General features: G+C 51.4%; 1 protein-coding gene across 5 annotated transcripts in view; it reads right to left on the minus strand.

Moving 5' to 3' along the window:
- UBR4 (ubiquitin protein ligase E3 component n-recognin 4) overlaps positions 1-23,007 on the minus strand; it is a 104,008-nt gene that overhangs the window by 30,857 nt on the left and 50,144 nt on the right. For all 5 annotated transcript variants that reach the window (XM_074558732.1, XM_074558731.1, XM_074558730.1 and 2 more), the window contains 18 exons: positions 22,226-22,394; positions 21,317-21,413; positions 20,814-20,921; positions 20,219-20,335; positions 18,357-18,566; positions 17,170-17,319; positions 16,343-16,570; positions 16,170-16,248; positions 15,248-15,490; positions 13,577-13,745; positions 12,954-13,098; positions 12,222-12,307; positions 11,690-11,777; positions 10,108-10,301; positions 8,301-8,540; positions 5,126-5,264; positions 1,577-1,702; positions 915-1,043 (listed from right to left, as the gene is read on the minus strand). In XM_074558732.1, coding sequence (XP_074414833.1) covers positions 915-1,043; positions 1,577-1,702; positions 5,126-5,264; positions 8,301-8,540; positions 10,108-10,301; positions 11,690-11,777; positions 12,222-12,307; positions 12,954-13,098; positions 13,577-13,745; positions 15,248-15,490; positions 16,170-16,248; positions 16,343-16,570; positions 17,170-17,319; positions 18,357-18,566; positions 20,219-20,335; positions 20,814-20,921; positions 21,317-21,413; positions 22,226-22,394 — 2,717 coding nt within the window. The remainder of the gene's footprint in view (positions 1-914; positions 1,044-1,576; positions 1,703-5,125; positions 5,265-8,300; positions 8,541-10,107; positions 10,302-11,689; positions 11,778-12,221; positions 12,308-12,953; positions 13,099-13,576; positions 13,746-15,247; positions 15,491-16,169; positions 16,249-16,342; positions 16,571-17,169; positions 17,320-18,356; positions 18,567-20,218; positions 20,336-20,813; positions 20,922-21,316; positions 21,414-22,225; positions 22,395-23,007) is intronic.

Below are 23,007 nucleotides of genomic sequence, written 5' to 3' on the forward strand. Positions count from 1 at the left end.
ATGCCCCATGGCCTCTCACTTTATTGGAATAAAGCCAAAGGACTCCTCTGTCCCCTTTTTGGACATAAACCTCTGGTGTGTGTGGATTAATTTTCCTGACATTTTTAACCAAGTGTTTCCAAACTTGAAATCCTTCATGGCAAGAGAAGACTTGGGAAATCCATGAGGAATATCAGCCTAACTCTTATTTATCACAGAATTCACAGAATCCCAAAGGCTGGAAGAGACCTACAAGATCATGGAGTCCAACCCAGCCCCAACACCTCAACTAAACCCTGGCACCCAGTGCACATCCAGGCTTTGTTAAACACACCCAGGGATGGGGACTCCACCACCTCCCCAGGCAGAACATTCCAGAACTTTATCACTTCATCCTCTCTGCTCTTCACACTACATGCAATGTAACGCTGGGAATGTGATAAATCCATAGTATTAACTACTATTAATACTGGCAGAGGAAGTCAGAGTAAATTATTATTTATAGAGAGAACTAATTATTTAATATGCTTAAATATCACAGCCAAAAGGACATTCATGATGTAGCAGGTTTCCCAGTGTTTATGTGATTTGTTGAGCACAAATAAACATATTTAATTTATAAAACACTTCTCTAGGTCACCCTTCAGACTGGTGTGTTTTCAAACACTTGATACATGCAAAAATTCAATTCTCTTTAATTAACCATCTGTTCAGTCTCCTGCTATTCATGATGGAGCTGCTGAGAAAAACAGTTTCACAAGCTAGCTGAAAATTTAGTAATTAATACCTAGCTTTTAGAAATTATTATTATTCCCCTGAAAACATGCAGCTGATCACCTGCTGTTAATGATATCATTAAATGAAGAATGGCAACATCTTGGGGGTTTTCTTTCCCAATAAAGACCTGGCCCAAATCCAAAGCAAAGCCATTGTACCTGGATGATTTTGGACAGCTCATCGAAGGAGTTCTTGCAGTCCCCACAGTACTCCTGGGCTAACTGCAGGATGTACCTGTTCACACTGGCTGAGGTAGAACTGATCCCTCCACTGCTGCCAGACTCGTCCTGGAAGGGGAAAGCAAAGAGGAATCAAACAAAGGGAGGCTCCACACAAAAATGACAACAGCAGAGCAGCACCGAGGCAAGGACTGCCCTGGGCAGATGTTGGGAATTTAGCTGCTAGAGAATGGAAAATTACAAAGCTGTGGCTAATTCCAAGCCCTGCACCTGCTAGATAGCGTGTCCTTGGGCCTAGCTGTGGTAGGATAACAAACAGTGAAAGAGACATGAGAAAAGAGAGATGTAACCCCTAAGGAATGAGGAAGAGTTCATGGTATAGTTTAACCAATAGATTGCTTGGCTTACAGAATATTCATAAGCTTATTATTTGCTGTATAAGTGTCTGATGCTCTCTTCAATAAACGGAACTTGCTCATCACTCATATTGAGTGTCTGAGTCTCCCCTCACCGACAAACGGCTCGTTTGTCACCGACAGGCAGAGCCAAGGGCAGAGTGTGCCCAGCACCACGGCAAGGACTGCCCTGGGCAGAGTGTGCCCAGCCTGAGCTCTGTGCCAGCTGCACCCGGCCCTGCTTACCTGGGGCTTCTCAGGGGCTGCCTCGTTCACCTTGCACAGCAGGCTCTCCAGCTGCGGTCGGTGTCCCATCAGCTGGTGATACACCCTGTCAGCCTTGTCCAGCAGAGTGTTGATGTTTGTCACTGCCTACCCAGGCAAAGAAATGGAAAGGAAACTCTTATTGCATTTTCAGAACCGCAACCACCAAGCTCCAAGTCTTGTCCTTTGCCTTTTTTTGGGGGGGAATCACTAAATTGTGACCCTGCAGCTGGTTCTGCCCTGAGAAGCACTGTGGTGACACTAACGAGCACACCAGGTGACACTACACCGAGCACAGCCTGTGGTACTACACTGAGCACATCCTGTGACACTACACTGAGCACACCAGGTGACATTACACCGAGCACACCTGTGGTACTACACCGAGCACACCTGTGGTACTACACCGAGCACATCCTGTGGTACTACACTGAGCACACCTGGGGTACTACACTGAGCACACCTGTGGTACTACACCGAGCACACCTGTGGTACTACACCGAGCACACCTGTGGTACTACACCGAGCACATCCTGTGGTACTACACTGAGCACACCTGGGGTACTACACTGAGCACACCTGTGGTACTACACCGAGCAGATCCTGTGGTACTACACTGAGCACACCTGTGGTACTACACTGAGCACACCAGGTGACACTACACTGAGCACATCCTGTGGTACTACACCGAGCACACCTGTGGTACTACACCGAGCACACCTGTGACACTACACTGAGCACATCCTGTGGTACTACACTGAGCACATCCTGTGGTACTACACTGAGCACACCTGTGGTACTACACTGAGCACATCCTGTGGTACTACACCGAGCACATCCTGTGGTACTACACCGAGCACGTCCTGTGGTACTACACCGAGCACACCCTGTGGTACTACACTGAGCACACCTGTGGTACTACACTGAGCACATCCTGTGGTACTACACTGAGCACACCCTGTGGTACTACACTGAGCACACCCTGTGGTACTACACCGAGCACATCCTGTGGTACTACACTGAGGACATCCTGTGGTACTACACTGAGCACACCCAGTGGTACTACACTGAGCACACCCAGTGGTACTACACCGAGCACACCTGTGGTACTACACTGAGCACATGCTGTGGTACTACACCGAGCACACCCAGTGGTACTACACCGAGCACACCCTGTGGTACTACACCGAGCACACCCTGTGGTACTACACCGAGCACACCTGTGGTACTACACCGAGCACACCCTGTGGTACTACACCGAGCACACCCTGTGGTACTACACCGAGCACACCCTGTGGTACTACACTGAGCACATCGTGTGGTACTACACTGAGCACACCCTGTGGTACTACACCGAGCACACCTGTGGTACTACACTGAGCACACCCTGTGACATTACACCGAGCACACCTGTGGTAGTACACCGAGCACACCCTGTGGTACTACACCGAGCACACCCTGTGGTACTACACTGAGCACACCTGTGGTACTACACTGAGCACACCCTGTGGTACTACTCTGAGCAGACCCTGTGGTACTACACCGAGCACCCTGATCCTTTGGGACAGGACCCAGAGTGCACAGGGCTCCTCATTCATTAGCAGGGCTCCTCAGGTGGGATGGGAAGCCAACAGAAGAACCCAAATCCATCCCTTGTACAGCAATGCATGGAGATGCAGTCAGCTCATAAGTGAGGCACTGAATGATGCCTTTGGAAGAATTACTTGTCTGGTGGAGCAGGAGACAAACTCAGAATGCATCGGTCAGTGAGGAACCTTCAAGGAGCCCTGATTCTGACAGGGATGGAGCCCTGATTCTGACAGGGATGGAGCCCTGATTCTGACAGGGATGGAGCCCTGATTTTGACAGGGATGGAGCCCTGATTCTGACAGGGATGGAGCCCTGCTGTGCCCACAGAGGAGATGGAGCCCTGATTTTAACAGGGGATGGAGCCCTGATTCTGACAGGGATGGAGCCCTGATTTTGACAGGAGATGGAGCCCTGATTTTGACAGGGATGGAGCCCTGAGTTTGACAGGGATGGAGCCCTGATTCTGACAGGGGATGGAGCCCTGACTTTGACAGGGTAAGGAGCCCTGATTCTGACAGGGGATGGAGCCCTGAGTTTGACAGGGTAAGGAGCCCTGATTCTGACAGGGATGGAGCCCTGATTCTGACAGGGATGGAGCCCTGATTTTGACAGGGTAAGGAGCCCTGATTCTGACAGGGATGGAGCCCTGATTCTGACAGGGATGGAGCCCTGATTCTGACAGGGGATAGAGCCCTGATTTTAACAGGGGTTGGAGCACTGATTTTGACAGGGATGGAGCCCTGATTCTGACAGGGGATGGAGCCCTGATGTGGACAGGGGATGGAGCCCTGATTTTGACAGGGATGGAGCCCTGATTTTGACAGGGTAAGGAGCCCTGAGTTTGACAGGGTATGGAGCCCTGATTTTGACAGGGATGGAGCCCTGATTCTGACAGGGATGGAGCCCTGCTGTGGACAGGGGATGGAGCCCTGATTCTGACAGGGATGGAGCCCTGATTCTGATGGGGATGGAGCCCTGATTCTGACAGGGATGGAGCCCTGATTTTGACAGGGGATGGAGCCCTGATTTTAACAGGGGTTGGAGCCCTGATTTTAACAGGGGTTGGAGCCCTGATTTTGACAGGGGTTGGAGCCCTGATTTTGACAGAGGATGGAGCCCTGATTCTGACAGGGATGGAGCCCTGATTTTGACAGGGATGGAGCCCTGATTTTGACAGGGATTGGAGCCCTGATTCTGACAGGGATGGAACCCTGATTTTGACAGAGGATGGAGCCCTGATTCTGACAGGGATGGAGCCCTGATTTTGACAGGGATGGAGCCCTGATTTTGACAGGGATGGAGCCCTGATTCTGACAGGGGATGAAGCCCTGATTCTGACAGGGATGGAGCCCTGATTCTGACAGGGATGGAGCCCTGATTTTGACAGAGGATGGAGCCCTGATTCTGACAGGGATGGAGCCCTGATTTTGACGGGGATGGAGCCCTGATTCTGACAGAGGATGGAGCCCTGATTTTGACGGGGATGGAGCCCTGATTCTGACAGAGGATGGAGCCCTGATTTTGACGGGGATGGAGCCCTGATTCTGACAGGGATGGAGCCCTGATTCTGACAGGGATGGAGCCCTGATTTTGACAGGGGATGGAGCCCTGATTCTGACAGGGTTGGAGCCCTGATTTTGACAGGGATGGAGCCCTGATTTTGACAGGGATGGAGCCCTGATTCTGACAGGGATGGAGCCCTGATTCTGACAGGGATGGAGCCCTGATTTTGACAGGGATGGCGCCCTGATTCTGACAGGGGATGGAGCCCTGATTTTGACAGGGGTTGGAGCTCTGATTTTGACAGGGATGGAGCCCTGATTCTGACAGGGATGGAGCCCTGATTTTGACAGGGATGGAGCCCTGCTGTGCCCACAGAGGAGATGGAGCCCTGCTGTCCCCACAGTGTCCCAGAGCCCCAGGATGCCCTGCCAGCCCCACCTTCTTGCGATCCTCCTCGTTCTCGATGGGGTCCACGGCGCAGCAGGGCTTGGCGTAGAGCATGAAGTCGAAGCGGGCGTATTTACAGAAGCCACAGGCATTGCACAGGAAAGGATCCTTCTCATCATAATTGATGGACCTGCAAGGAAGGCAGCAGCTCAAAACCTGCAGCTCCAGGCAATGGAACAAACTGAACAGACTGGGTGACTTAAAACACCTCGGTGACCAGACTGCCCTGGGGAAGGGAAATACTTGAGAATCAAAACCTACAGATCAGGCAATAAAGAAAGTCCTTCAGCAGTGCCACATTCTGGCTGGAAAAAGCAGCAAATTGTTCCTAACAATTCCACTTTAATGACAGTAATTCCCAGCAGAAAGTCAGGCTGGGGCACTGTGTCCTTTAGGAGAACAAAGATGAAGGAACTGTTCTGGTTTGTAGGGTTTGGCCTTTGCACTGGGACTGACTGCACTTCTCCCCACTGCAGAGCAGGGCAGCAGACAGAGCTGATTATGGCTCCCAGAGCTCCAGAAGGGATGTGGAAACCTTTCCACACACCAGCAATCACCAGGAAAGAGCCTGCAAAACACCTCGAATCCCATGAGAATTAGAGAGGAATAGAGACAACAATAAGGGGAAAGAGATATCAGATAAGGAGACAAAAGTGACAAAAGAGAAGGATTTCTAAGGCTGTAGTAGAAGTGTGAATAGCACACAGTAAATTACCCTGAGCCTGCTCTGAATGAGCAGAGCACAACAAAGCCATGAATGGAACTGTCTGTCCAGCCCAGGCAGGGATCCTGGGGGAAGCCCTGCAATCCCCCAGCTGAACTCCAGCCTCCAGCCCAGGCAGGCCAAAAATAACCAGCTCCAGGGAATTCTGTGCTCTGAACTTCGAGGCTGGATGTGAAACTTCAGCTGGCTGAGAATTGTGCTCCCAGGCTCCCTTTGTTAGCCTGCATTACATTAAATCCCTGTAAGCCTGTTTTATACTTCCCCACTAATTTGATTGTGTGCTTGTATTAACCAGAATGGGGGATTTACATGGCAGGGGGTGTGGGGCACCCGGGAGGGCTCTGGGGGACACTCACACCTGCACCTGGGGCACTGCTACACACTGGGGACACACAGGGACACCCACAGAGCTGCACTTGGGGCACTGCTGCACACTGGGGACACACAGAGACACTCACACCTGCACCTGGGGCACTGCTGCACCCTGGGACACACAGGGACACCCACAGAGCTGCACTTGGGGCACTGCTGCACACTGGGGACACACAGGGACACTCACACCTGCACCTGGGGCACTGCTGCACAATGGGGACACAGGGGGACACTCACAGAGCTGCACTTGGGGCACTGGTACACACTGGGGACACACAGGGACACTCACACCTGCACCTGGGGCACTGCTGCACACTGGGGACACACAGGGACACTCACAGAGCTGCACCTGGGGCACTGGTACACACTGGGGACACAGGGGGACACTCACACCTGCACCTGGGGCACTGCTGCACACTGGGGACACAGGGGGACACTCACACCTGCACCTGGGGCACTGCTGCACACTGGGGACACACAGGGACACCCACACCTGCACCTGGGGCACTGCTGCACACTGGGGACACACAGGGACACCCACACCTGCACCTGGGGCACTGCTGCACACTGGGGACACACAGGGACACTCACACCTGCACCTGGGGCACTGCTGCACACTGGGGACACACAGGGACACGCACAGAGCTGCACTTGGGGCACTGGTACACACTGGGGACACAGGGGGACACTCACACCTGCACCTGGGGCACTGCTGCACACTGGGGACACAGGGGGACACTCACAGAGCTGCACTTGGGGCACTGCTGCACACTGGGGACACAGGGGGACACTCACAGAGCTGCACTTGGGGCACTGCTGCACACTGGGGACACAGGGGGACACTCACACCTGCACCTGGGGCACTGCTGCACACTGGGGACACACAGGGACACTCACACCTGCACCTGGGGCACTGCTGCACACTGGGGACACACAGGGACACTCACAGAGCTGCACCTGGGGCACTGCTGCACAATGGGGACACACAGGGACACGCACACCTGCACCTGGGGCACTGGTACACACTGGGGACACAGGGGGACACTCACACCTGCACCTGGGGCACTGCTGCACACTGGGGACACACAGGGACACTCACAGAGCTGCACCTGGGGCACTGCTGCACAATGGGGACACACAGGGACACACACAGAGCTGCACCTGGGGCACTGGTAGATGTTCTGGGGACACAGGGACTCTGAGGACACACACAGCAACACTGGGGACACCCACAGAGCTGCACTTGTGGCACTGTTACATGCTCTGGGGACACTGGGGACACACACAATGACACCCTGGGGACACACACAATGACACACTGGGGACACCCACAGAGCTGCACTTGTGGCACTGGCAGACATTCTGGGGGCACATACAGTGACACAGTGACACTCAGTGACACACAGTGACACCCTGACCTGCACTTGTGGCACTGGTAGACGTTGTGGGGGCACACACAGTGACTCTGGGGGTACACTCAGTGACTCTGGGGACACACTCAGTGACTCTGGGGGCACACACAGTGACTCTGGGGACACACACAGTGATTTTGGGGACATTGGGGACACTCAGACCTGCACTTGTGGCCCTGGTAGCCGTTCTGGGGGTACACACAGTGACACAGTGACACCCTGACCTGCACTTGTGGCACTGGTAGACGTTCTAGGGGCACACACAGTGACTCTAGGGGCACACACAGTGGCTGTGGTGACACTGGGGACACCCTGACCTGCACTTGTGGCACTGGTAGCCTTTCTGGGGGCACACACAGTGACACACACCTGCACTTGTGGCACTGGTAGCTGTTCTGGGGGCACACACAGTGACACAGTGACACACACCTGCACTTGTGGCACTGGTAGACATTCTGTGGGCACACACAGTGGCTCTGGGGGCACACACAGTGACACACACCTGCACTTGTGGCACTGGTAGCCGTTCTGTGGACACACCCAGTGGCTCTGGGGGCACACACACAGTGACACAGTGACACACACCTGCACTTGTGGCACTGGTAGCCGTTCTGTGGGCACACCCAGTGGCTCTGGGGGCACACACAGTGACACACACCTGCACTTGTGGCACTGGTAGACGTTCTCGCCGCAGTTGCCGCACACGCCGGGGTTGGCGGGCACCGAGGCGCTGCAGCGCGGGCACTGCAGGGTCTCGGTCGATGCCTGGTAGTTCTCGTAGAAGTCGGCAAACTCGATCATCAGGTTGGAGGCCACGATGGGCAGGGGCAGATCGATCTTCACCTCCGTCTGCCCCGGCGTCAGCTGCACCTTCTTGGCCTTGTGCCAGCGAGCCGGCCTGCAGGGACGGAGGGGAAGGGTGGGAAGGGAAGGGGAAGAGAAGGGAAGGGAAGGGGAAAGGAAAGGTTTGGGAAGGGGAAGGGAAAGGAAGGGGAGGGAAGAGGAGGGAAGGGGAGGGAAGGGAAGGGAAGGGAAGGGAAGGGAAGGGAAGGGAAGGGAAGGGAAGGGAAGGGAAGGGAAGGGAAGGGAAGGGAAGGGAAGGGAAGGGAAGGGAAGGGAAGGGAAGGGAAGGGAAGGGAAGGGAAGGGAAGGGAAGGGAAGGGAAGGGAAGGGAAGGGAAGGGAAGGGAAGGGAAGGGAAGGGAAGGGAAGGGAAGGGAAGGGAAGGGAAGGGAAGGGAAGGGAAGGGAAGGGAAGGGAAGGTTTGGGAAGGGAAGGGAAGGGAAGGGAAGGGAAGGGAAGGGAAAGGGAAAAGGAAAAGGAAAGGGAAAGGGAAAAGGAAAAGGAAAAGGAAAAGGAAAAGGAAAAGGAAAAGGAAAAGGAAAAGGAAAAGGAAAAGGAAAAGGAAAAGGAAAAGGAAAAGGAAAAGGAAAAGGAAAAGGAAAAGAAGGGAAAGTAAAGAAAGGTTTTCCAGAGGGAAGTTCCCTCCCCACCCACGAGTGAGGAAAAGCCAAATGCAACCGTCTCGGCTCCAAATCTCCTTTAACTGGGATGAATGGGGAGCAGTTCTAGGATTCGTTTCCTTAGCTTCTGTATTGACATGATATGTAGCCAGAAATACATTTTAAGCCTTTATCCTCTTCATAGAGAGAGACTGTTTGGGATTAAAGAGCTGTTGATGCCTCATGGAAAAACTTTAATTCTACAGACATTTTCTAGGGATTTTCACCTCCATTTTTTTATTAGTAAGGACATTTGCATGAAAACAGGATATTTATTTCTTAAAGATCTCATCTGCTCCCACTGCTTATTCTCAACCTGAAGTCAGAATCCTCTCTTTGTGACATCATAATCCTCTCCACAGCAGCCACTTGTGATGTCACAGAGGATTAAGACTTCAAATAAGCAATAAGCGGCAGGCACAGATTAATCCCTAAGCCAGAGAGATCTGATTCTGGTGAGAACATCTCAAGAAGTGAGAAGGGGAAGCACATAAGCAGGACTGGCTCCAGACTGAGCAGTGTGTTGAAAAGGAGCCATTTCTGGTAGGTAAAGCAGAGCTGAGAGTGAGACCATCCAACTTCTAATTTTAATTCTACTCTATGGCTTCAAAGAAACAATGTTAATGCTTTCAGCATTCCTGGACATGCTGCAAAGTCCAAATCCCTTTTGGAGTCAAACTACCCATGAAGTGCTCTCGGAATTACTGCTGGTTCCCACACAATTAAGTCAGGTGCTTTAAAGCGAGCCTGGACAAAATCAGAATCCACAAATTTTATAGACATTCTTCAAGCTTCAGAGGAAATCTGGATCTTTGCTTCAACAACTGTAGGGGATTCAGAACAATCCCACCCAATGTGGGCTGAGAGCGATGAGTAACAGTCTAAGGAGGAGCCTTGGGGAAAAACAAGAAGCCAAGGGAACGAATCTGATTCAGAGACTGCACACAAAACTTGATGAACATACTTGTTCTTCAGCTCCACGATGGCCTGCACGGTCCTGTTGTTGTAGTAGAGGTTGATGGTTCTCACCATCTTGGTTCGTTTCAGGTCCCCAATCTTCACTGTCACCTTGCTGATGGTGTGGCTGCCAATGAGCTTCACCACCTGCTGCGTGGTCGTGTAGCGCGTGTCCACTTTGATGGACGACAGCTTGATGTACTGGGGAGACAAAGGAAAGGTCACCCGGACCATCTGAGGGCACCCCAAAACCTCAGGGACAGGGGAAACCAAGGGCTGGGATCCCTGCTGTACTGGGAAGAGAAAGGAAAGGTCACCCTGACTGTCTGAGGGCACCCCAAAACCTCAGGGACAGGGAAAACCAAGGATTGGGATCCCTGATGTATTAGGGAGACAAAGCAAGGACACCCTGACTGTCTGAGGGCACCCCAAAACCTCAGGGACAGGGAAAACCAAGGGCTGGGATCCCTGAGGTACTGGGGAGACAAAGCAAGGACACCCTGACTGTCTGAGGGCACCCCAAAACCTCAGGGACAGGGGAAACCAAGGGTTGGGATCCCTGAGGTACTGGGGAGACAAAGCAAGGACACCCTGACTGTCTGAGGGCACCCCAAAACCTCAGGGACAGGGGAAACCAAGGGCTGGGATCCCTGAGGTACTGGGGAGACAGAGCAAGGACACCCTGACTGTCTGAGGGCACCCCAGAACCTCAGGGGTACAGGAAACCAAGGGCTGGGATCCCTGAGGTACTGGGGACAGAAAGCAAGGGCACCCTGACTGTCTGGGGGCACCCCAAAACCTCAGGGACAGGGAAAACCAAGGATTGGGATCCCTGCTATACTGGGGAGACAAAGGAAAGGTCACCTTGACTGTCTGAGGGCACCCCAAAACCTCAGGGGCACAAGAAACCACACCTGTAATTGGTTGAGATCCCTGATGTACTGGGGAGACAAAGCAAGGGCACCTTGACTGTCTGAGGGCACCCCAAAACCTCAAGGGTACAGGAAACCAAGGGTTGGGATCCCTGCTGTACTGGGGAGACAAAGCAAGGGCACCCTGACCGTCTGAGGGCACCCCAGAACCTCAGGGACAGGGGAAACCACATCTGGAAAGGGTTGGGATCCCTGATGTACTGGGGAAACAAAGCAAGGGCACCTTGACTGTCTGAGGGCACCCCAAAACCTCAGGGGCACAGGAAACCAAGGGCTGGGATCCCTGCTATACTGGGGGGACAAAGCAAGGGAGCAGTGCCTGTCTGAGGGCACCCCAAAACCTCAGGGGTACAGGAAACCACACCTATAATGGGTTGGGATCCCACCACTGGAAAGGATTTAATAACAGCAGTTAATGTTGGTGTCATGCACAGCTGGAGCTCTGTCAGGAGGGTCAGGCTGGATTTCAGGAAAGGTTCTTCCCCCAGAGGGTGCAGGCCCTGCCCAGGAATGGGCACAGCCCTGAGGCTGCCAGAGCTCCAGGTGACACCCAGGACATTGCTGGGATGTCTGTGCAGAGCCAGGGCTGGATTTGATCCCTGTGGGCCCTTTCCAGCCCAGGACATTCCATGGCTGTGTGATTCCAGGGTTACTTACACAGAAAGGCACCTCGGGGTTGTTGCACACAAGGCAAGGATCACTCTCCAGGTAGTAGCCATCAAATTCCACGAGCCCAGACAATGTGCTGGAATGAGGGAACAACACTGACACATGGAGCTGGGCATTTGCTGCTTTAAACTCAGCCATTCAACCAGAATCACTTTAACTTCCCCCATTTCCCAGTCCCAGTGTGTAACAGAACTGTTATAGTGTAAATCACACTGGAAATAACAGCTTTTAATTAAGCCCTTTTATTCTAATTATCAATGGCCAAGGTGGGACCAAGAACACTCAAAACTGCAAATCTCTATTTTCCAGCTGGGCCTAAGATTTTATAACATTTATTGAGCAGAAGAGCTCAAGCCAAGCTCTGCTGGTGGAGCCCAAAGCCAGGCTTGCATTGGCAGGAGAATTCTGCTGCTCTCCAAGCCCAGCAGGCACAAACCTCAGCAGGGCCCATCCCAGCACCATGGATGGAGCTCAGCTGGAGGGCCCTGCAGAGCCCTGGATCCAAGGCACAGAGACTCACTTGTAGATGTTGGAGTTGGGGTGGTTGGTGAGAATGTGGTTTTGGGTCCGGAGGATCTCCACGGCCTTTTGGGAATATTCCTTCAGCTGAAATAAAACCAGGCAAAGTCAGTCTTCAAAACAATGCTTTTATTGCTACACAGACACAAACATCCTCATCTTGTGGTGTTCCAGGTGCCCCAAAAGAAGTACACACCACACCCACAGGAATTTATGTGTTTAAATCATTACCCAGGACTGTAATTGATCCTAAAATTTGAGATTGACACAATAAGTGCTGTTTCTCAGTCAATCCCTGCAGGGGTCTGCCAAGATTTGTACAGCATGCCCCACTCTCAAAACATACTCATGCAAGTATCAATGGGTCTAAATTATTTGTTCTCAATCCCACTGATCCCCTAAAAGAGGCCACAGCTTCCTTTGTTCAAAAATCATGGTTACAAAAGATTTCTAGGAGTTGCAATATCAAAAATCTAAAAACTGGAGCTGCCAGATCCACAAAAGCCTCCTGTGGGAAAGAGGTATTTTTCTCAATAAATAAACTCACCAGCACAATTTCACCCCCAAAACAATAAAACAAAAATCCACACTTCCAAATTCTTTAAGGATCCTGCTTTTTTTAACATTGAAGTTCTAATAACATGAGAAATTTCCAGCAGAAGCTCATCTGTGCCAGCTGTACCATAAATGAGCACGTGGGATGCTGTACCTCCCTTCTGGAATGTCACTGTACCTTTTTCTCAGTCTGCTGTGTTTTCAGGGAGAAGTATCCCAGGAGATCCACAAACTGGGCAGCCTTCCTTCCATAGGCTGGCAGCTCTGGCCAGATGGACCACATGAGATCCAGCAGCAGCTCCTGCTGGGACTTGTTGGAGTTCCTGTCAGGTGGATTGCAGACAATCAGGGCTCTTGTGCAGGAGGAGAACATAAGCTCCAGTGCACCAAAGTGGGAAACCATCACCTTGCAGAGCTCACAGAGCTGAATCCCACCAGCACAGTTCTGTTTTCCAGCACTCCAAACAAAAGCAGCTGTCCTGCAATAACTGAACAGAGCTCTGAAGTAGCCCAGCTCCCTAAAGCACTCCTTTCCCCACACAGCTCCCAACTTCTCATGGTGGGAGTCTGGATCTGCCTCAGAAATTCACTCTGCCCACAAACACCTGCTCCTGGCCATGACAGGAGTGAGATTTTGCAGGCAGAAATGAAGAGCTCCTTGCAGGTGACAACTGAGATGGACCATGGGTAAGTCACAACTTCACCTCCAGCCCAGTAATGCAAACCACGAGGGCAATTCCAGAGGAACCCAACACCTGCAGGCTCCAGAGTCCTTCAGGGCCTGAGGCAGCCCAGGCTCACCTGTAGATGTGCAGGGCCAGGCAGTGGGCCTGCCACCTCACTGAGGAGGAGTTGGATTCCAGCAGGAAGCAGCGCAGGAACTGGATGAGGGTCTCCTTGTCAGCAAACTTGTTCAGCTGGTTCACCAGGGCCGTGCACAGCTGGTCCTCCTGGCTGCCTGAACCCTCCCCTGGGGACACAGGCAAGGCTTTAGGGGCAAGATAAATGCAGCACCTCACAGGCAGGCTACCCTCCTATTTCAAAGAGTCAGGATCATGGGGACAAATTATTATGTTTCAGGTAACAAGGAAGTTTAATATTCCTGTCTTTTTCAGAAATATAACCCAGCACTCCTGACTAACAGGAAAAAAACTGCAGGAAAGCTTGCCAGTGAGGACGTGAGAAATGTGCTACACATCCTGATAAAAAGAAAGGACTGACCATGAGGCAATGAAAAGCCTCACAGAGAACCATCTGATGGTGAAAGCCAAAGCGGCTCCTTGAAGGAAAGCCAAGAGAGAATTTATGCCCGTGACTTTTATAGGGAAGCTTAATTACTTTCCCAGGACTGTGGATATTCATTAAGCAGCAGCCCTGGCTCCAGCAGAGCTTCCAAGGCAGCCAGAGGAAACAAGTCTGAACACAATCACTGCAGAGCACAGCTAACTGGGTGTGCATCCCCAGGACTTGTTTTAATCCTCGTGAGCCTTTCAGCCTCCTACAACCCAGGACAGGCAAGTTAAGTGGAAGCTGCTTCATCACTAGGTTAGGTAACACCATTAGACAACTTCAAAGCCACTCAAGGCAATAAACACAGTGAGTTTGGGATGTTCTCAGCACGTGGCTTCAGCCCAACTCTCAGGACACTCTGCTTCACCTGAGTCCCCTCTGCACATGGGAAAACTGTTCCTCTCTCCTGACTGTGGCTGTGGGTGCCCTTGCCACGAGCCATGACCCTTTCCCAACAGCAGGATTTATCATCCAGCTCTTTCTGAACAGAGTAAGAAAGGCTGTGAGTGTTGGGGAAGATGAAACAGGAAAGCCTTATAAATATGATTGGCTGGCAAAAGAGTTTGAGAATATAGAAACTATAAGTGAGATTGAAATGAAAGCAAGCTTTGAGATTCCTCAGTTACTGAACAACTGGAAAACAATGGTGTGGCTGCTGAAGGTGATCCCCTTTTGATGGAACAACACCCTCTGCTTGCAGACAGTCCAAGGGTCAGAGCAGACCCTGCAGCTTGGCAGAAGGGCCCAAAGAGGAGTTTTTAGGGTTTAAAATGTAACACAGTATGGCAATGTAATGATTCTTATAGGCTGTATGGAAATGCTGTAGGATTTGTATCTTGTGCTAGATTGGTTAGTGAGAATTAGAATATTCAACACAGAAGATTTATTGTATTGTGATGGGAACCTCACTCTCTTACCTCTTTTACTCTCTTACCTCTTTTACCCTCTTACTCTCTCACCCTCTCATCCTCTCTGCCCCTCTCCTCCCAGCCCTGCTCCAGCTGTGGCTGCAGCTCCCAGCAGGGCCCTGCACTTGGCCCTTTGCAATGAACCCCAAGTTCCTGACCTGGCTGCAGAGATCTCTGCTCTCCATCCGTCCCCACCATCCCACCCCCGACACTCCAACATGTGAGGAGCAAACTTGCTCCTAAAACCACAGGCCAGGGCCCAGCTGCCCCTCACCCTCTCGCTCCTTCTCCTTTTCCTCCTTCTTGCTCTTTTTGGTGGAGGATTTGCTCTGCGCCGCCGCCTGCCCTGAGCCTGATGCTGCAGGAGCAGAGCTGGAAGAGGTGCTGGAAGCTCCAGAGGATGAAGCCACAGACAGCACTTTGCTGCCACACAGAGCACAAGACAACAGCTGCAGGAGAACTGGGGACACTCCTTCGTCTACCAGGAAGCTGACTTGGAGCAGGAAATAGAGAACGGCTGTGGAGGAAAGGGGAAAATGTTTGAATCACACAATCATGGGATGCCCTGAGCTGGAAAAGGCTCAGAGGGATTGAATCCAGCCCAGGTCCTGCACAGACACCCCAACAATCCCACCCTGTGCCTGAGAGCATTGTCCAAATGCTCCTGGAGCTCTGGCAGCCTCAGGGCTGTGCCCATTCCCTGGGGAGCTTGGGCAGGGCCAGCACCCTCTGGGGAAGAGCCTTTCCCTGATATCCAACCTAACCCTGCCCTGACACAGCTCCATGCCACTAAACCTGAATTAAAAAAGAAAAAAAAACAAAAAAGAAAAAAAAACCACCCAGCCTAAACCAAAAGCCTTTGTACACAAGAAGGAAACTCCCAGAACTGTCCTGTCCCTGGACCACAGAAGCCTAACACTGGGGTACACCAGGTACAGTGGCTCATCCCCAATGACTCCCTGGCACAATGGCAGCACAAGCAAGAGAACACAGATTTCCTGTTCCTCTAAGTTATCCATGACACCACATCTTGCTCTTTAGCCAAGGACCAGATGCAATTAGGGCACTGGGATAATGAGTACTGGAAACAGTTCAGTCCTATCAAAACCCTCATCTGTGCTGAGCTTCCCCATCTGAGCCACCTCCATCCCAACCACGACAGCACTGCTCCCCAAACCCTGGGAGACAGAACTCACAGTCATCCTTGATGCAGAATTTCTGCCAGTTCACTGTTCTCTGCGTGGCAATCTCTGCACAAGCCTTCAGATGCTCCATCTGCAGGCACAAAGGGATGGGATCAGAGTGGGATCAGAGCACATTCCTGTCACACCAACAGCGCCCCGAGGCCTCTCCCTGCTGCTGCCCTCACCAGGGAGATCAGGGTGTCGTACTGCAGGGCAGAGCCTGAGCTGGCTGTCACCACGCTGGCCCTGAGGAAGATGCCCTGCTCCTCCAGGAGCTTCTTGATGCCTCTCACGTGCGAGTCCAGCGTGTGCAGGTCCCGCAGCTGCCGGTACTTGTCCTTGGAGCCGCAGATGAACAGCAGCAGCTTGCGCACCTGGCGCCGCACGAACGGCGTCTGCTGGATCATCAGGTACTGCAGGGCACAGTGAGATCAGCACCAAAAATGAGAGTTTTCTTCCAAAAGGCAAACAGATAGGAGATGAGTTCACCCAGCTTTAATCCTGTAGTCCCAGGCAGAAGAGACACTGCACAGCAGCACTGCACCACTTGCTGGAAATCATCTCCAACCTCAAATAAACACCCAAGCAAGGATAATTAAGAAATCCCAACTCATACTTGTGTAAATGGAAGATAACTTGTTATGTAAAGTAGGAAGCAGACTGAGAAGACAAACACCAAATATCTTCCTGATTTCTTTTTTAAGGCCCAAGTACCAACAGCTGAGCATGATGTTACATTATTTTCCATCTCACAGCAGGTTTTCTCTCCAAGCTTTGTGGCAGCAACCACTGAGTTCCAAGAAATAACAGCAACCTCATTTTTCATGTATGTTTTCCTACAGATTCCTGTTCAACAGGAATGCACAAAGCCAACAGTTCACCTTCTTTCAAGGGGATTAAAAATACAAGATGGAGCTGAGATCAGCTCTGCAAAAGCTCATCTCTCCCATGCAAGAAACCATTATTGGAGTTTTCCTGTGGAAATCTGCAGGTGTATCATGCTCTTGCTTACCTCAGACAAAAAGTAGAACCAGGAGTGATCAAAGATGGGCGGGGGGATGCGGGAGTTGGTGTCTGCAATCTTCTTGATCTGGTAGGGCAGGCGCAGCACCATCTCTGTCAGGAGCTGAGTGTAGGCCTCAAAAACATCTGCAGCGTGACCCTGGCAGCAAGAGAAATCAATCCCTCAGGCTCTGAGCACACCCAGCGTGGTGCCATGATGAATGACAGGGTGCTTTTGCTGATTTTATAAAAACAAGGGATTTCTGCCCCTTCGCAGCACAAAGAATGCTCCCAGATGATGAATAAGAACCTGCACAAGGCCTTGAACTGGAGGGCAGCTGTGAGGGTGCACTAAGCTAGTCTGGAGCGATAATGCAGCTCAACTCAGGAGCTTTCAGCTTAGGAGACATTCTTACATTCAATCATTTTGCACTGCACCTGTACCAACACCAAACCATGGCATAATGGCACCACAAGCCTGGGAATTACTGTGGAAACTCCCATCCACCATTCCACTTCCTCGGTGTTGGGAATTTAGCTGCTAGAGAATAGAAAAGTACAAAACCATGGCTAATTCCAAGTCCTGCATCTGCACAGATAGCAGTGTCCTTGGGCCTAGCTGTGGTGGGATAACAAACAGTGAAAGAGACATGAGAAAAGAGAGATGGAACCCCTAAGGAATGAGGAAGAGTTCATGGTATAGTTTAACCAATAGATTGCTTGGCTTACAGAATATTCATGAGCTTAATATTTGCTGTATAAGTGTCTGATGCTCTCTTCAATAAACGGGATTTGCTTATCACTCATACTGAGTGTCCGAGTCTCCCCTCACCAACAAAGGGCTCATCCCCGGCAAAGGCCCATTTTCTCTGTGACACCTTGGCACACTAAGTTCAGGAATTCTGCCTGCCAAGCACAGGAGTCATGGCCTGGAGCAGCTTCCCTTCAGCATGATTAACAATTCCTCCAGAACAGCTCCAGAGAACTCCTGGTTAGGAGTGCACCAAGGGATGCAGGGAGAGATGGGAGAGGAGCTGGGCTGCCCAGAGAACTCTGAGCACTCCCAGCTGTAACTCTGTGCCACAAGATGGATTTTGGTTGCTCTTCTAAGGGCAAACTCGTGGTGCAGGGCTGCTTTCCATGCAGCCTCCCCTGAGTGCAGGCCCTGCCCAGCTGCCAGCACAGGGCAGGACTCACCTTCACGTACTGGCGGAGGAAAAAGGGGCTCATGTCAGGGGGAGAGGAGGTGGTGTGAGGCTTCAGCAGCTGGCTGGTGGCCACGGGCTCCTCGTCGTTCTGCTGGCTCTTCCAGTACTCCAGCAGGGACTTGAGCACGTGCAGACAGTAATCAACAGCACCAGAGCTCAGCAAGGCAGCTGCTGTGGCACTGGAGATCAGGGAGGAAGCCTGGAACAGAGGGAAGGAGCTGGATCAGGAACCTGGGAGAGCCCTGAGCACCTGCTGACAGTGTGGGCAAGAGAGCAGGTCTGGATGAAACTTTGCAGGCAGCTTTTAAGTTTGGGGTTTGTTTGAGGTTGGGGTTTTTTGGTTCGTTTTTTTTTTTTTTGTGTGTGTGTTTATAAAAAGCAACTCAAATATTTACAGAGACTCTTTTGAACAAGTGCTTAGTAAAGGAAAACAAATAAAATCTCCTCTTAAGTCTAATCTCCCCTCGACACATGTGCCAGAGGCCACTCTGCTGTGGATTAGACGACTAGGGCTTTCTTCCCTTCTTTTTTTCCCACTTCTTTTTTTTGGTTTTAAGTTGGGATTTCTATTTGTTTATCTGGGATTTGGCCAGCTGGGCGTGAATCCTGGTAGAGAAAGAGTCCCTGTTGCAGCTGCCTCTCACAGGCTCTGCTCCACCCAGGTATTGCTCCACCTGCATTCTGCAAGACGAGCAGCTTTGATTTCTGTGGGAAGCTCAAGTGAGTAACAAAGGCTGGAGAAAAAGCTACTGTAAATAAAACTATTAAAGCAGCCCTGTAAATCCAAACAAACCCCACAGCTCATAAGCTCATTAAAATTTGATGCAGTTCAGACTAAATTTTTTAACCTCTATGCTTTTTTATTAATCTCCTTCCCACCACACATACTGCTTTTTATGCCTTATTACTGTACCTTTTAGCAACAAATATCTAAGGAATCCTCTTAGCGACTTTTACGTTGACACAGCAGCATATTGCTTTCCAATAATCACATTACAAATCCTCTTTAACCCCTTCAGCACTGGTGAGATGCGAGGGAGAAATCAGCCAGACCGTTTTAAGCACCATCATTAATGTGCTGCCCTGAGCTCAGTCTGGAACCATGCACAAAACAAGAGCATCCAATTGTCTTTCCACGGCTGCTTCCTCCAACCCTAGTTTCAAAACTCTTTTTCCACAAGAGTTCAGTAACACTACAGGTTCCCTATAAATTTTACCAAAGCCCTCTCAAGGATGTTTCAGTTTTACACTTGTTATTTCAGTGAGCAGCTTTGTTTTTGATGAACAAAAGCCCCCCAAGCACATCGTGGAATCCCAGAATGGTTTGGGTTGGAAGAGACCTTAAAGTTCAACCCATTCCACCCTCTGCCATGGGCAGGGACATTTTCCACTGTCCCAGTTTGCTCCAAGCCCTCTCCAACCTGGCTTTGGGCACTGCCAGGGATCCAGGGGCAGCCACAGCTGCTCTGGGCAATCTCCACCCTTACAGGGAAGGATTTCTTCCCAATATCTGATCTAAATTTCCCCTCTTTCAGCCTGACCCTTTCCCCCTTGTCCTGTCACTCCAGCTCCTGATGGAAAGTCTCTCTCTGGCTTTCCTGCAGTCAATTTTACACCATAGAAGGTGTTGTGGGGTCTCCTCACAACCTTCTCCTCTCCAGGCTGAGCATTCCCAATGTCCCAGCCTGTCTCCATAGGGGAGGTGCTCCAGTCCCCTCCGTGGCCTCCTCTGCCCTTGCTCCAACAATTCCATGAGTTGGAATTGTGTGTGAGTGCTCCACGTGGGATCTCGTGAGAGCTGAGTAAAGGGGGAGAAAATCATGCCCTGACAAAGCAAATTGGAGAATGTACCTCACAGATGGAAGTCTTGGATCCTGACTTGGTCCTGGACATGAAGACACTGAGCAGCCTCATCACCACCAGGTGCACCTCGTTCACAGGGGAGCGCTCGTTCTTCTTGGACACATCCTGCAGGCAAAGACACATCCTGCTGCTCAATCCAGAGCTGAGCAGCATCCCAGGCCTCTCAAGTTCAGTGCTCTGATCCTCAGGAAGCATTTCTAATTTAAGCTCAAGCAGTAAGACTGAAAAAGCAGCACAAATGCCTCAACAGGAGGGTAGGCAGTGGCCTGGCTGCCAGAGAACAGTCCCACACAAATGAAAAGCCACATATGCCAATCATGCATTTACTGATCATGGCTCTTCTCAGAGTTTAATTCCAGCAAAACAAATTTTCATGCTCACTTGTGGATGTCAGACCCAGGAAACAGTGGGAGTTCCACTCATGTCATTTTCCACCTTATGTGAAAGGAGGCAAGAGGAATGAACTGCCTGACCACATGCACACAGCAATGTTTCTGTGACTCCCAAGCATTTCACTCCTCCAAGGAAATAAACCTTGCTGAGAAGGAGCAAACTCAGAGCATGAGCCCACACTGCACTTTACCTTTTTGTCCATGCCCAGCTCTGCAATCAGCTGGGACAGAAGGTTATCCAAAGCTCCCTTGTCTTTCTCATCCTCCCCATCTAGGTCTGTTGTGAGCATCAGAATAACCTGGGAAAAGCAGTCAGAGAATTATTAGAGGGCAGGTTCCACATTATCAAGATAACAATTTATCTTTCATGAAACAGCACTGATTTTATCTTGATTTATATGTGTTCTTTCCCAAATCCAGCCTGTGCCTCACATCCTAATATGAACATTCAGCATAAACCCACAAGACCTTCCCAAACACAGTGGAGCTCAAGGATTGGAGCCCTCAGGCTCCTCAGTCAGCTGTAAAGTCACACTGAGAAAGGGCACAAGTCCAAAAACCTGTGGGTAAAGAATGCTGTGCAACAGATGGACTCACACTGTGACTGGGCAGGAAGGAGAAAAGCACATGCAAATAGAAATCAGTGATTGAACTGTTTTTGATTTGGGCTTAACTGTGAGCCCTCCTCACTCACCTGCATGTAAGGGATGGCCCGGACCCCCCCCACGTTCCTCAGCTGGGGCAGGTTCTGCAGCAGCCTCTCCAGCAGCATCAGCCTGACCATGTGCAGCCTGGGGAGTCAGTGATCAGCAATCAGAGCCAGCCCACAACACCCCACAGCCAGCAGGGTCCCCAGCAGAGCACTGCAATCTGCCCCACAAACCCTAAGCCATCCAATCCTCCCAGGGGGGACAGGACTGGCTCAGACCTCACAGGGGAGAGAAGCCAAAGATGCAGAGCATGTCTGACAATGGAGCCACACTGCCCAGCCTGGCCACCTGGGACTGCAACTGCATGGGAACACCCTGCAAATCAGCCCCACACTGCTTGGAGAGGGGACTGAGCACCTGCTCCCACACAATGAAAAGTGCCCATGTTCCCAAAGGACACTGGCACATGCTTTTGTCCTAACAGTGAATTTCACAGGCTCCCAAGATTTCAGTGATTCCATGTAAACTAGACTCATGCAGCATTTTTTCATCACTTCCTAGAGGCAGCAGTTTTGTGGGACACACACTGGGTGTGTTTATCACACCACATGATGATTGCACAGAGGGTGCTGGGCACTGCCCAGGCTCCCCAGGGAACAGGCACAGCCCTGAGGCTTGCCAGAGCTCCAGGAGTGTTTGGACAACATTGGGGTGCAGAGGGTGGGATTACTGGGATGTCTGTGCAGGGCCAGGGGCTGGACTGGATGCCATTTGTGGGTCCCTTCCACCTCAGGACACTCCATGATTTTGCAATGGCAGCTTGCTCTAGTCTGTGTTTCCCACTCTGGTTACCCAGCAGTCACAAATCCCACTCCCACACTGCAGCCCCCTCCTCTGCAACCATCCCCAGAGCACAGAGCTGTTCTACCTCAAGAGGAAGCAAAGTCTCTTGCCTGTTGCTGGTGTGGACGTCCCCCTCCGCCTCCCCTTCCCCCTCGGAGCCCTCTCCCTCCTGCTGGCCCGTGGTGGTGCTGATGGCTCCCGTGCTGGAGCTGACGCTGCCCGGCCCCGCCGCGTGGCCCTCGGCCGCCATGTCCCCGTAGGCGCTGCTCCGGCCGGACACTGGGGACACAGGGGAACACCAAACCTCAGTGATCCAACAGGAAACACACACAGCCTCGGTAATTCAACAGGGAAACACACACAGCCTCAGTGATTCAACAGGGAAACACAACCTCAGTAATTCAACAGGAAACACACACAGCCTCAGCAACTCAACAGGGAAACACACACAGCCTCAGTGATTCAACAGGGAAACACAACCTCAGTAAATCAACAGGAAACACACACAGCCTCAGTGATTCAACAGGGAAACACACACAGCCTCGGTAATTCAACAGGGAAACACACACAGCCTCAGCAATTTTACAGGGAAACACACACAGCCTCACAACTCAACAGGGAAACACACACAGCCTCGGTAATTCAACAGGGAAACACACACAGCCTCACAACTCAACGGGGAAACACACACAGCCTCAGTGATTCAACAGGAAACACACACAGCCTCAGTAACTCAACAGGGAAACACACACAGCCTCGGTAATTCAACGGGGAAACACACACAGCCTCAGCAACTCAACAGGGAAACACACACAGCCTCGGTAATTCAACAGGGAAACACACACAGCCTCACAACTCAACGGGGAAACACACACAGCCTCAGTGATTCAAC

This window comes from Zonotrichia albicollis, chromosome 25 (genome assembly GCF_047830755.1).
Source record: "Zonotrichia albicollis isolate bZonAlb1 chromosome 25, bZonAlb1.hap1, whole genome shotgun sequence".
NCBI lineage: Eukaryota > Metazoa > Chordata > Aves > Passeriformes > Passerellidae > Zonotrichia > Zonotrichia albicollis.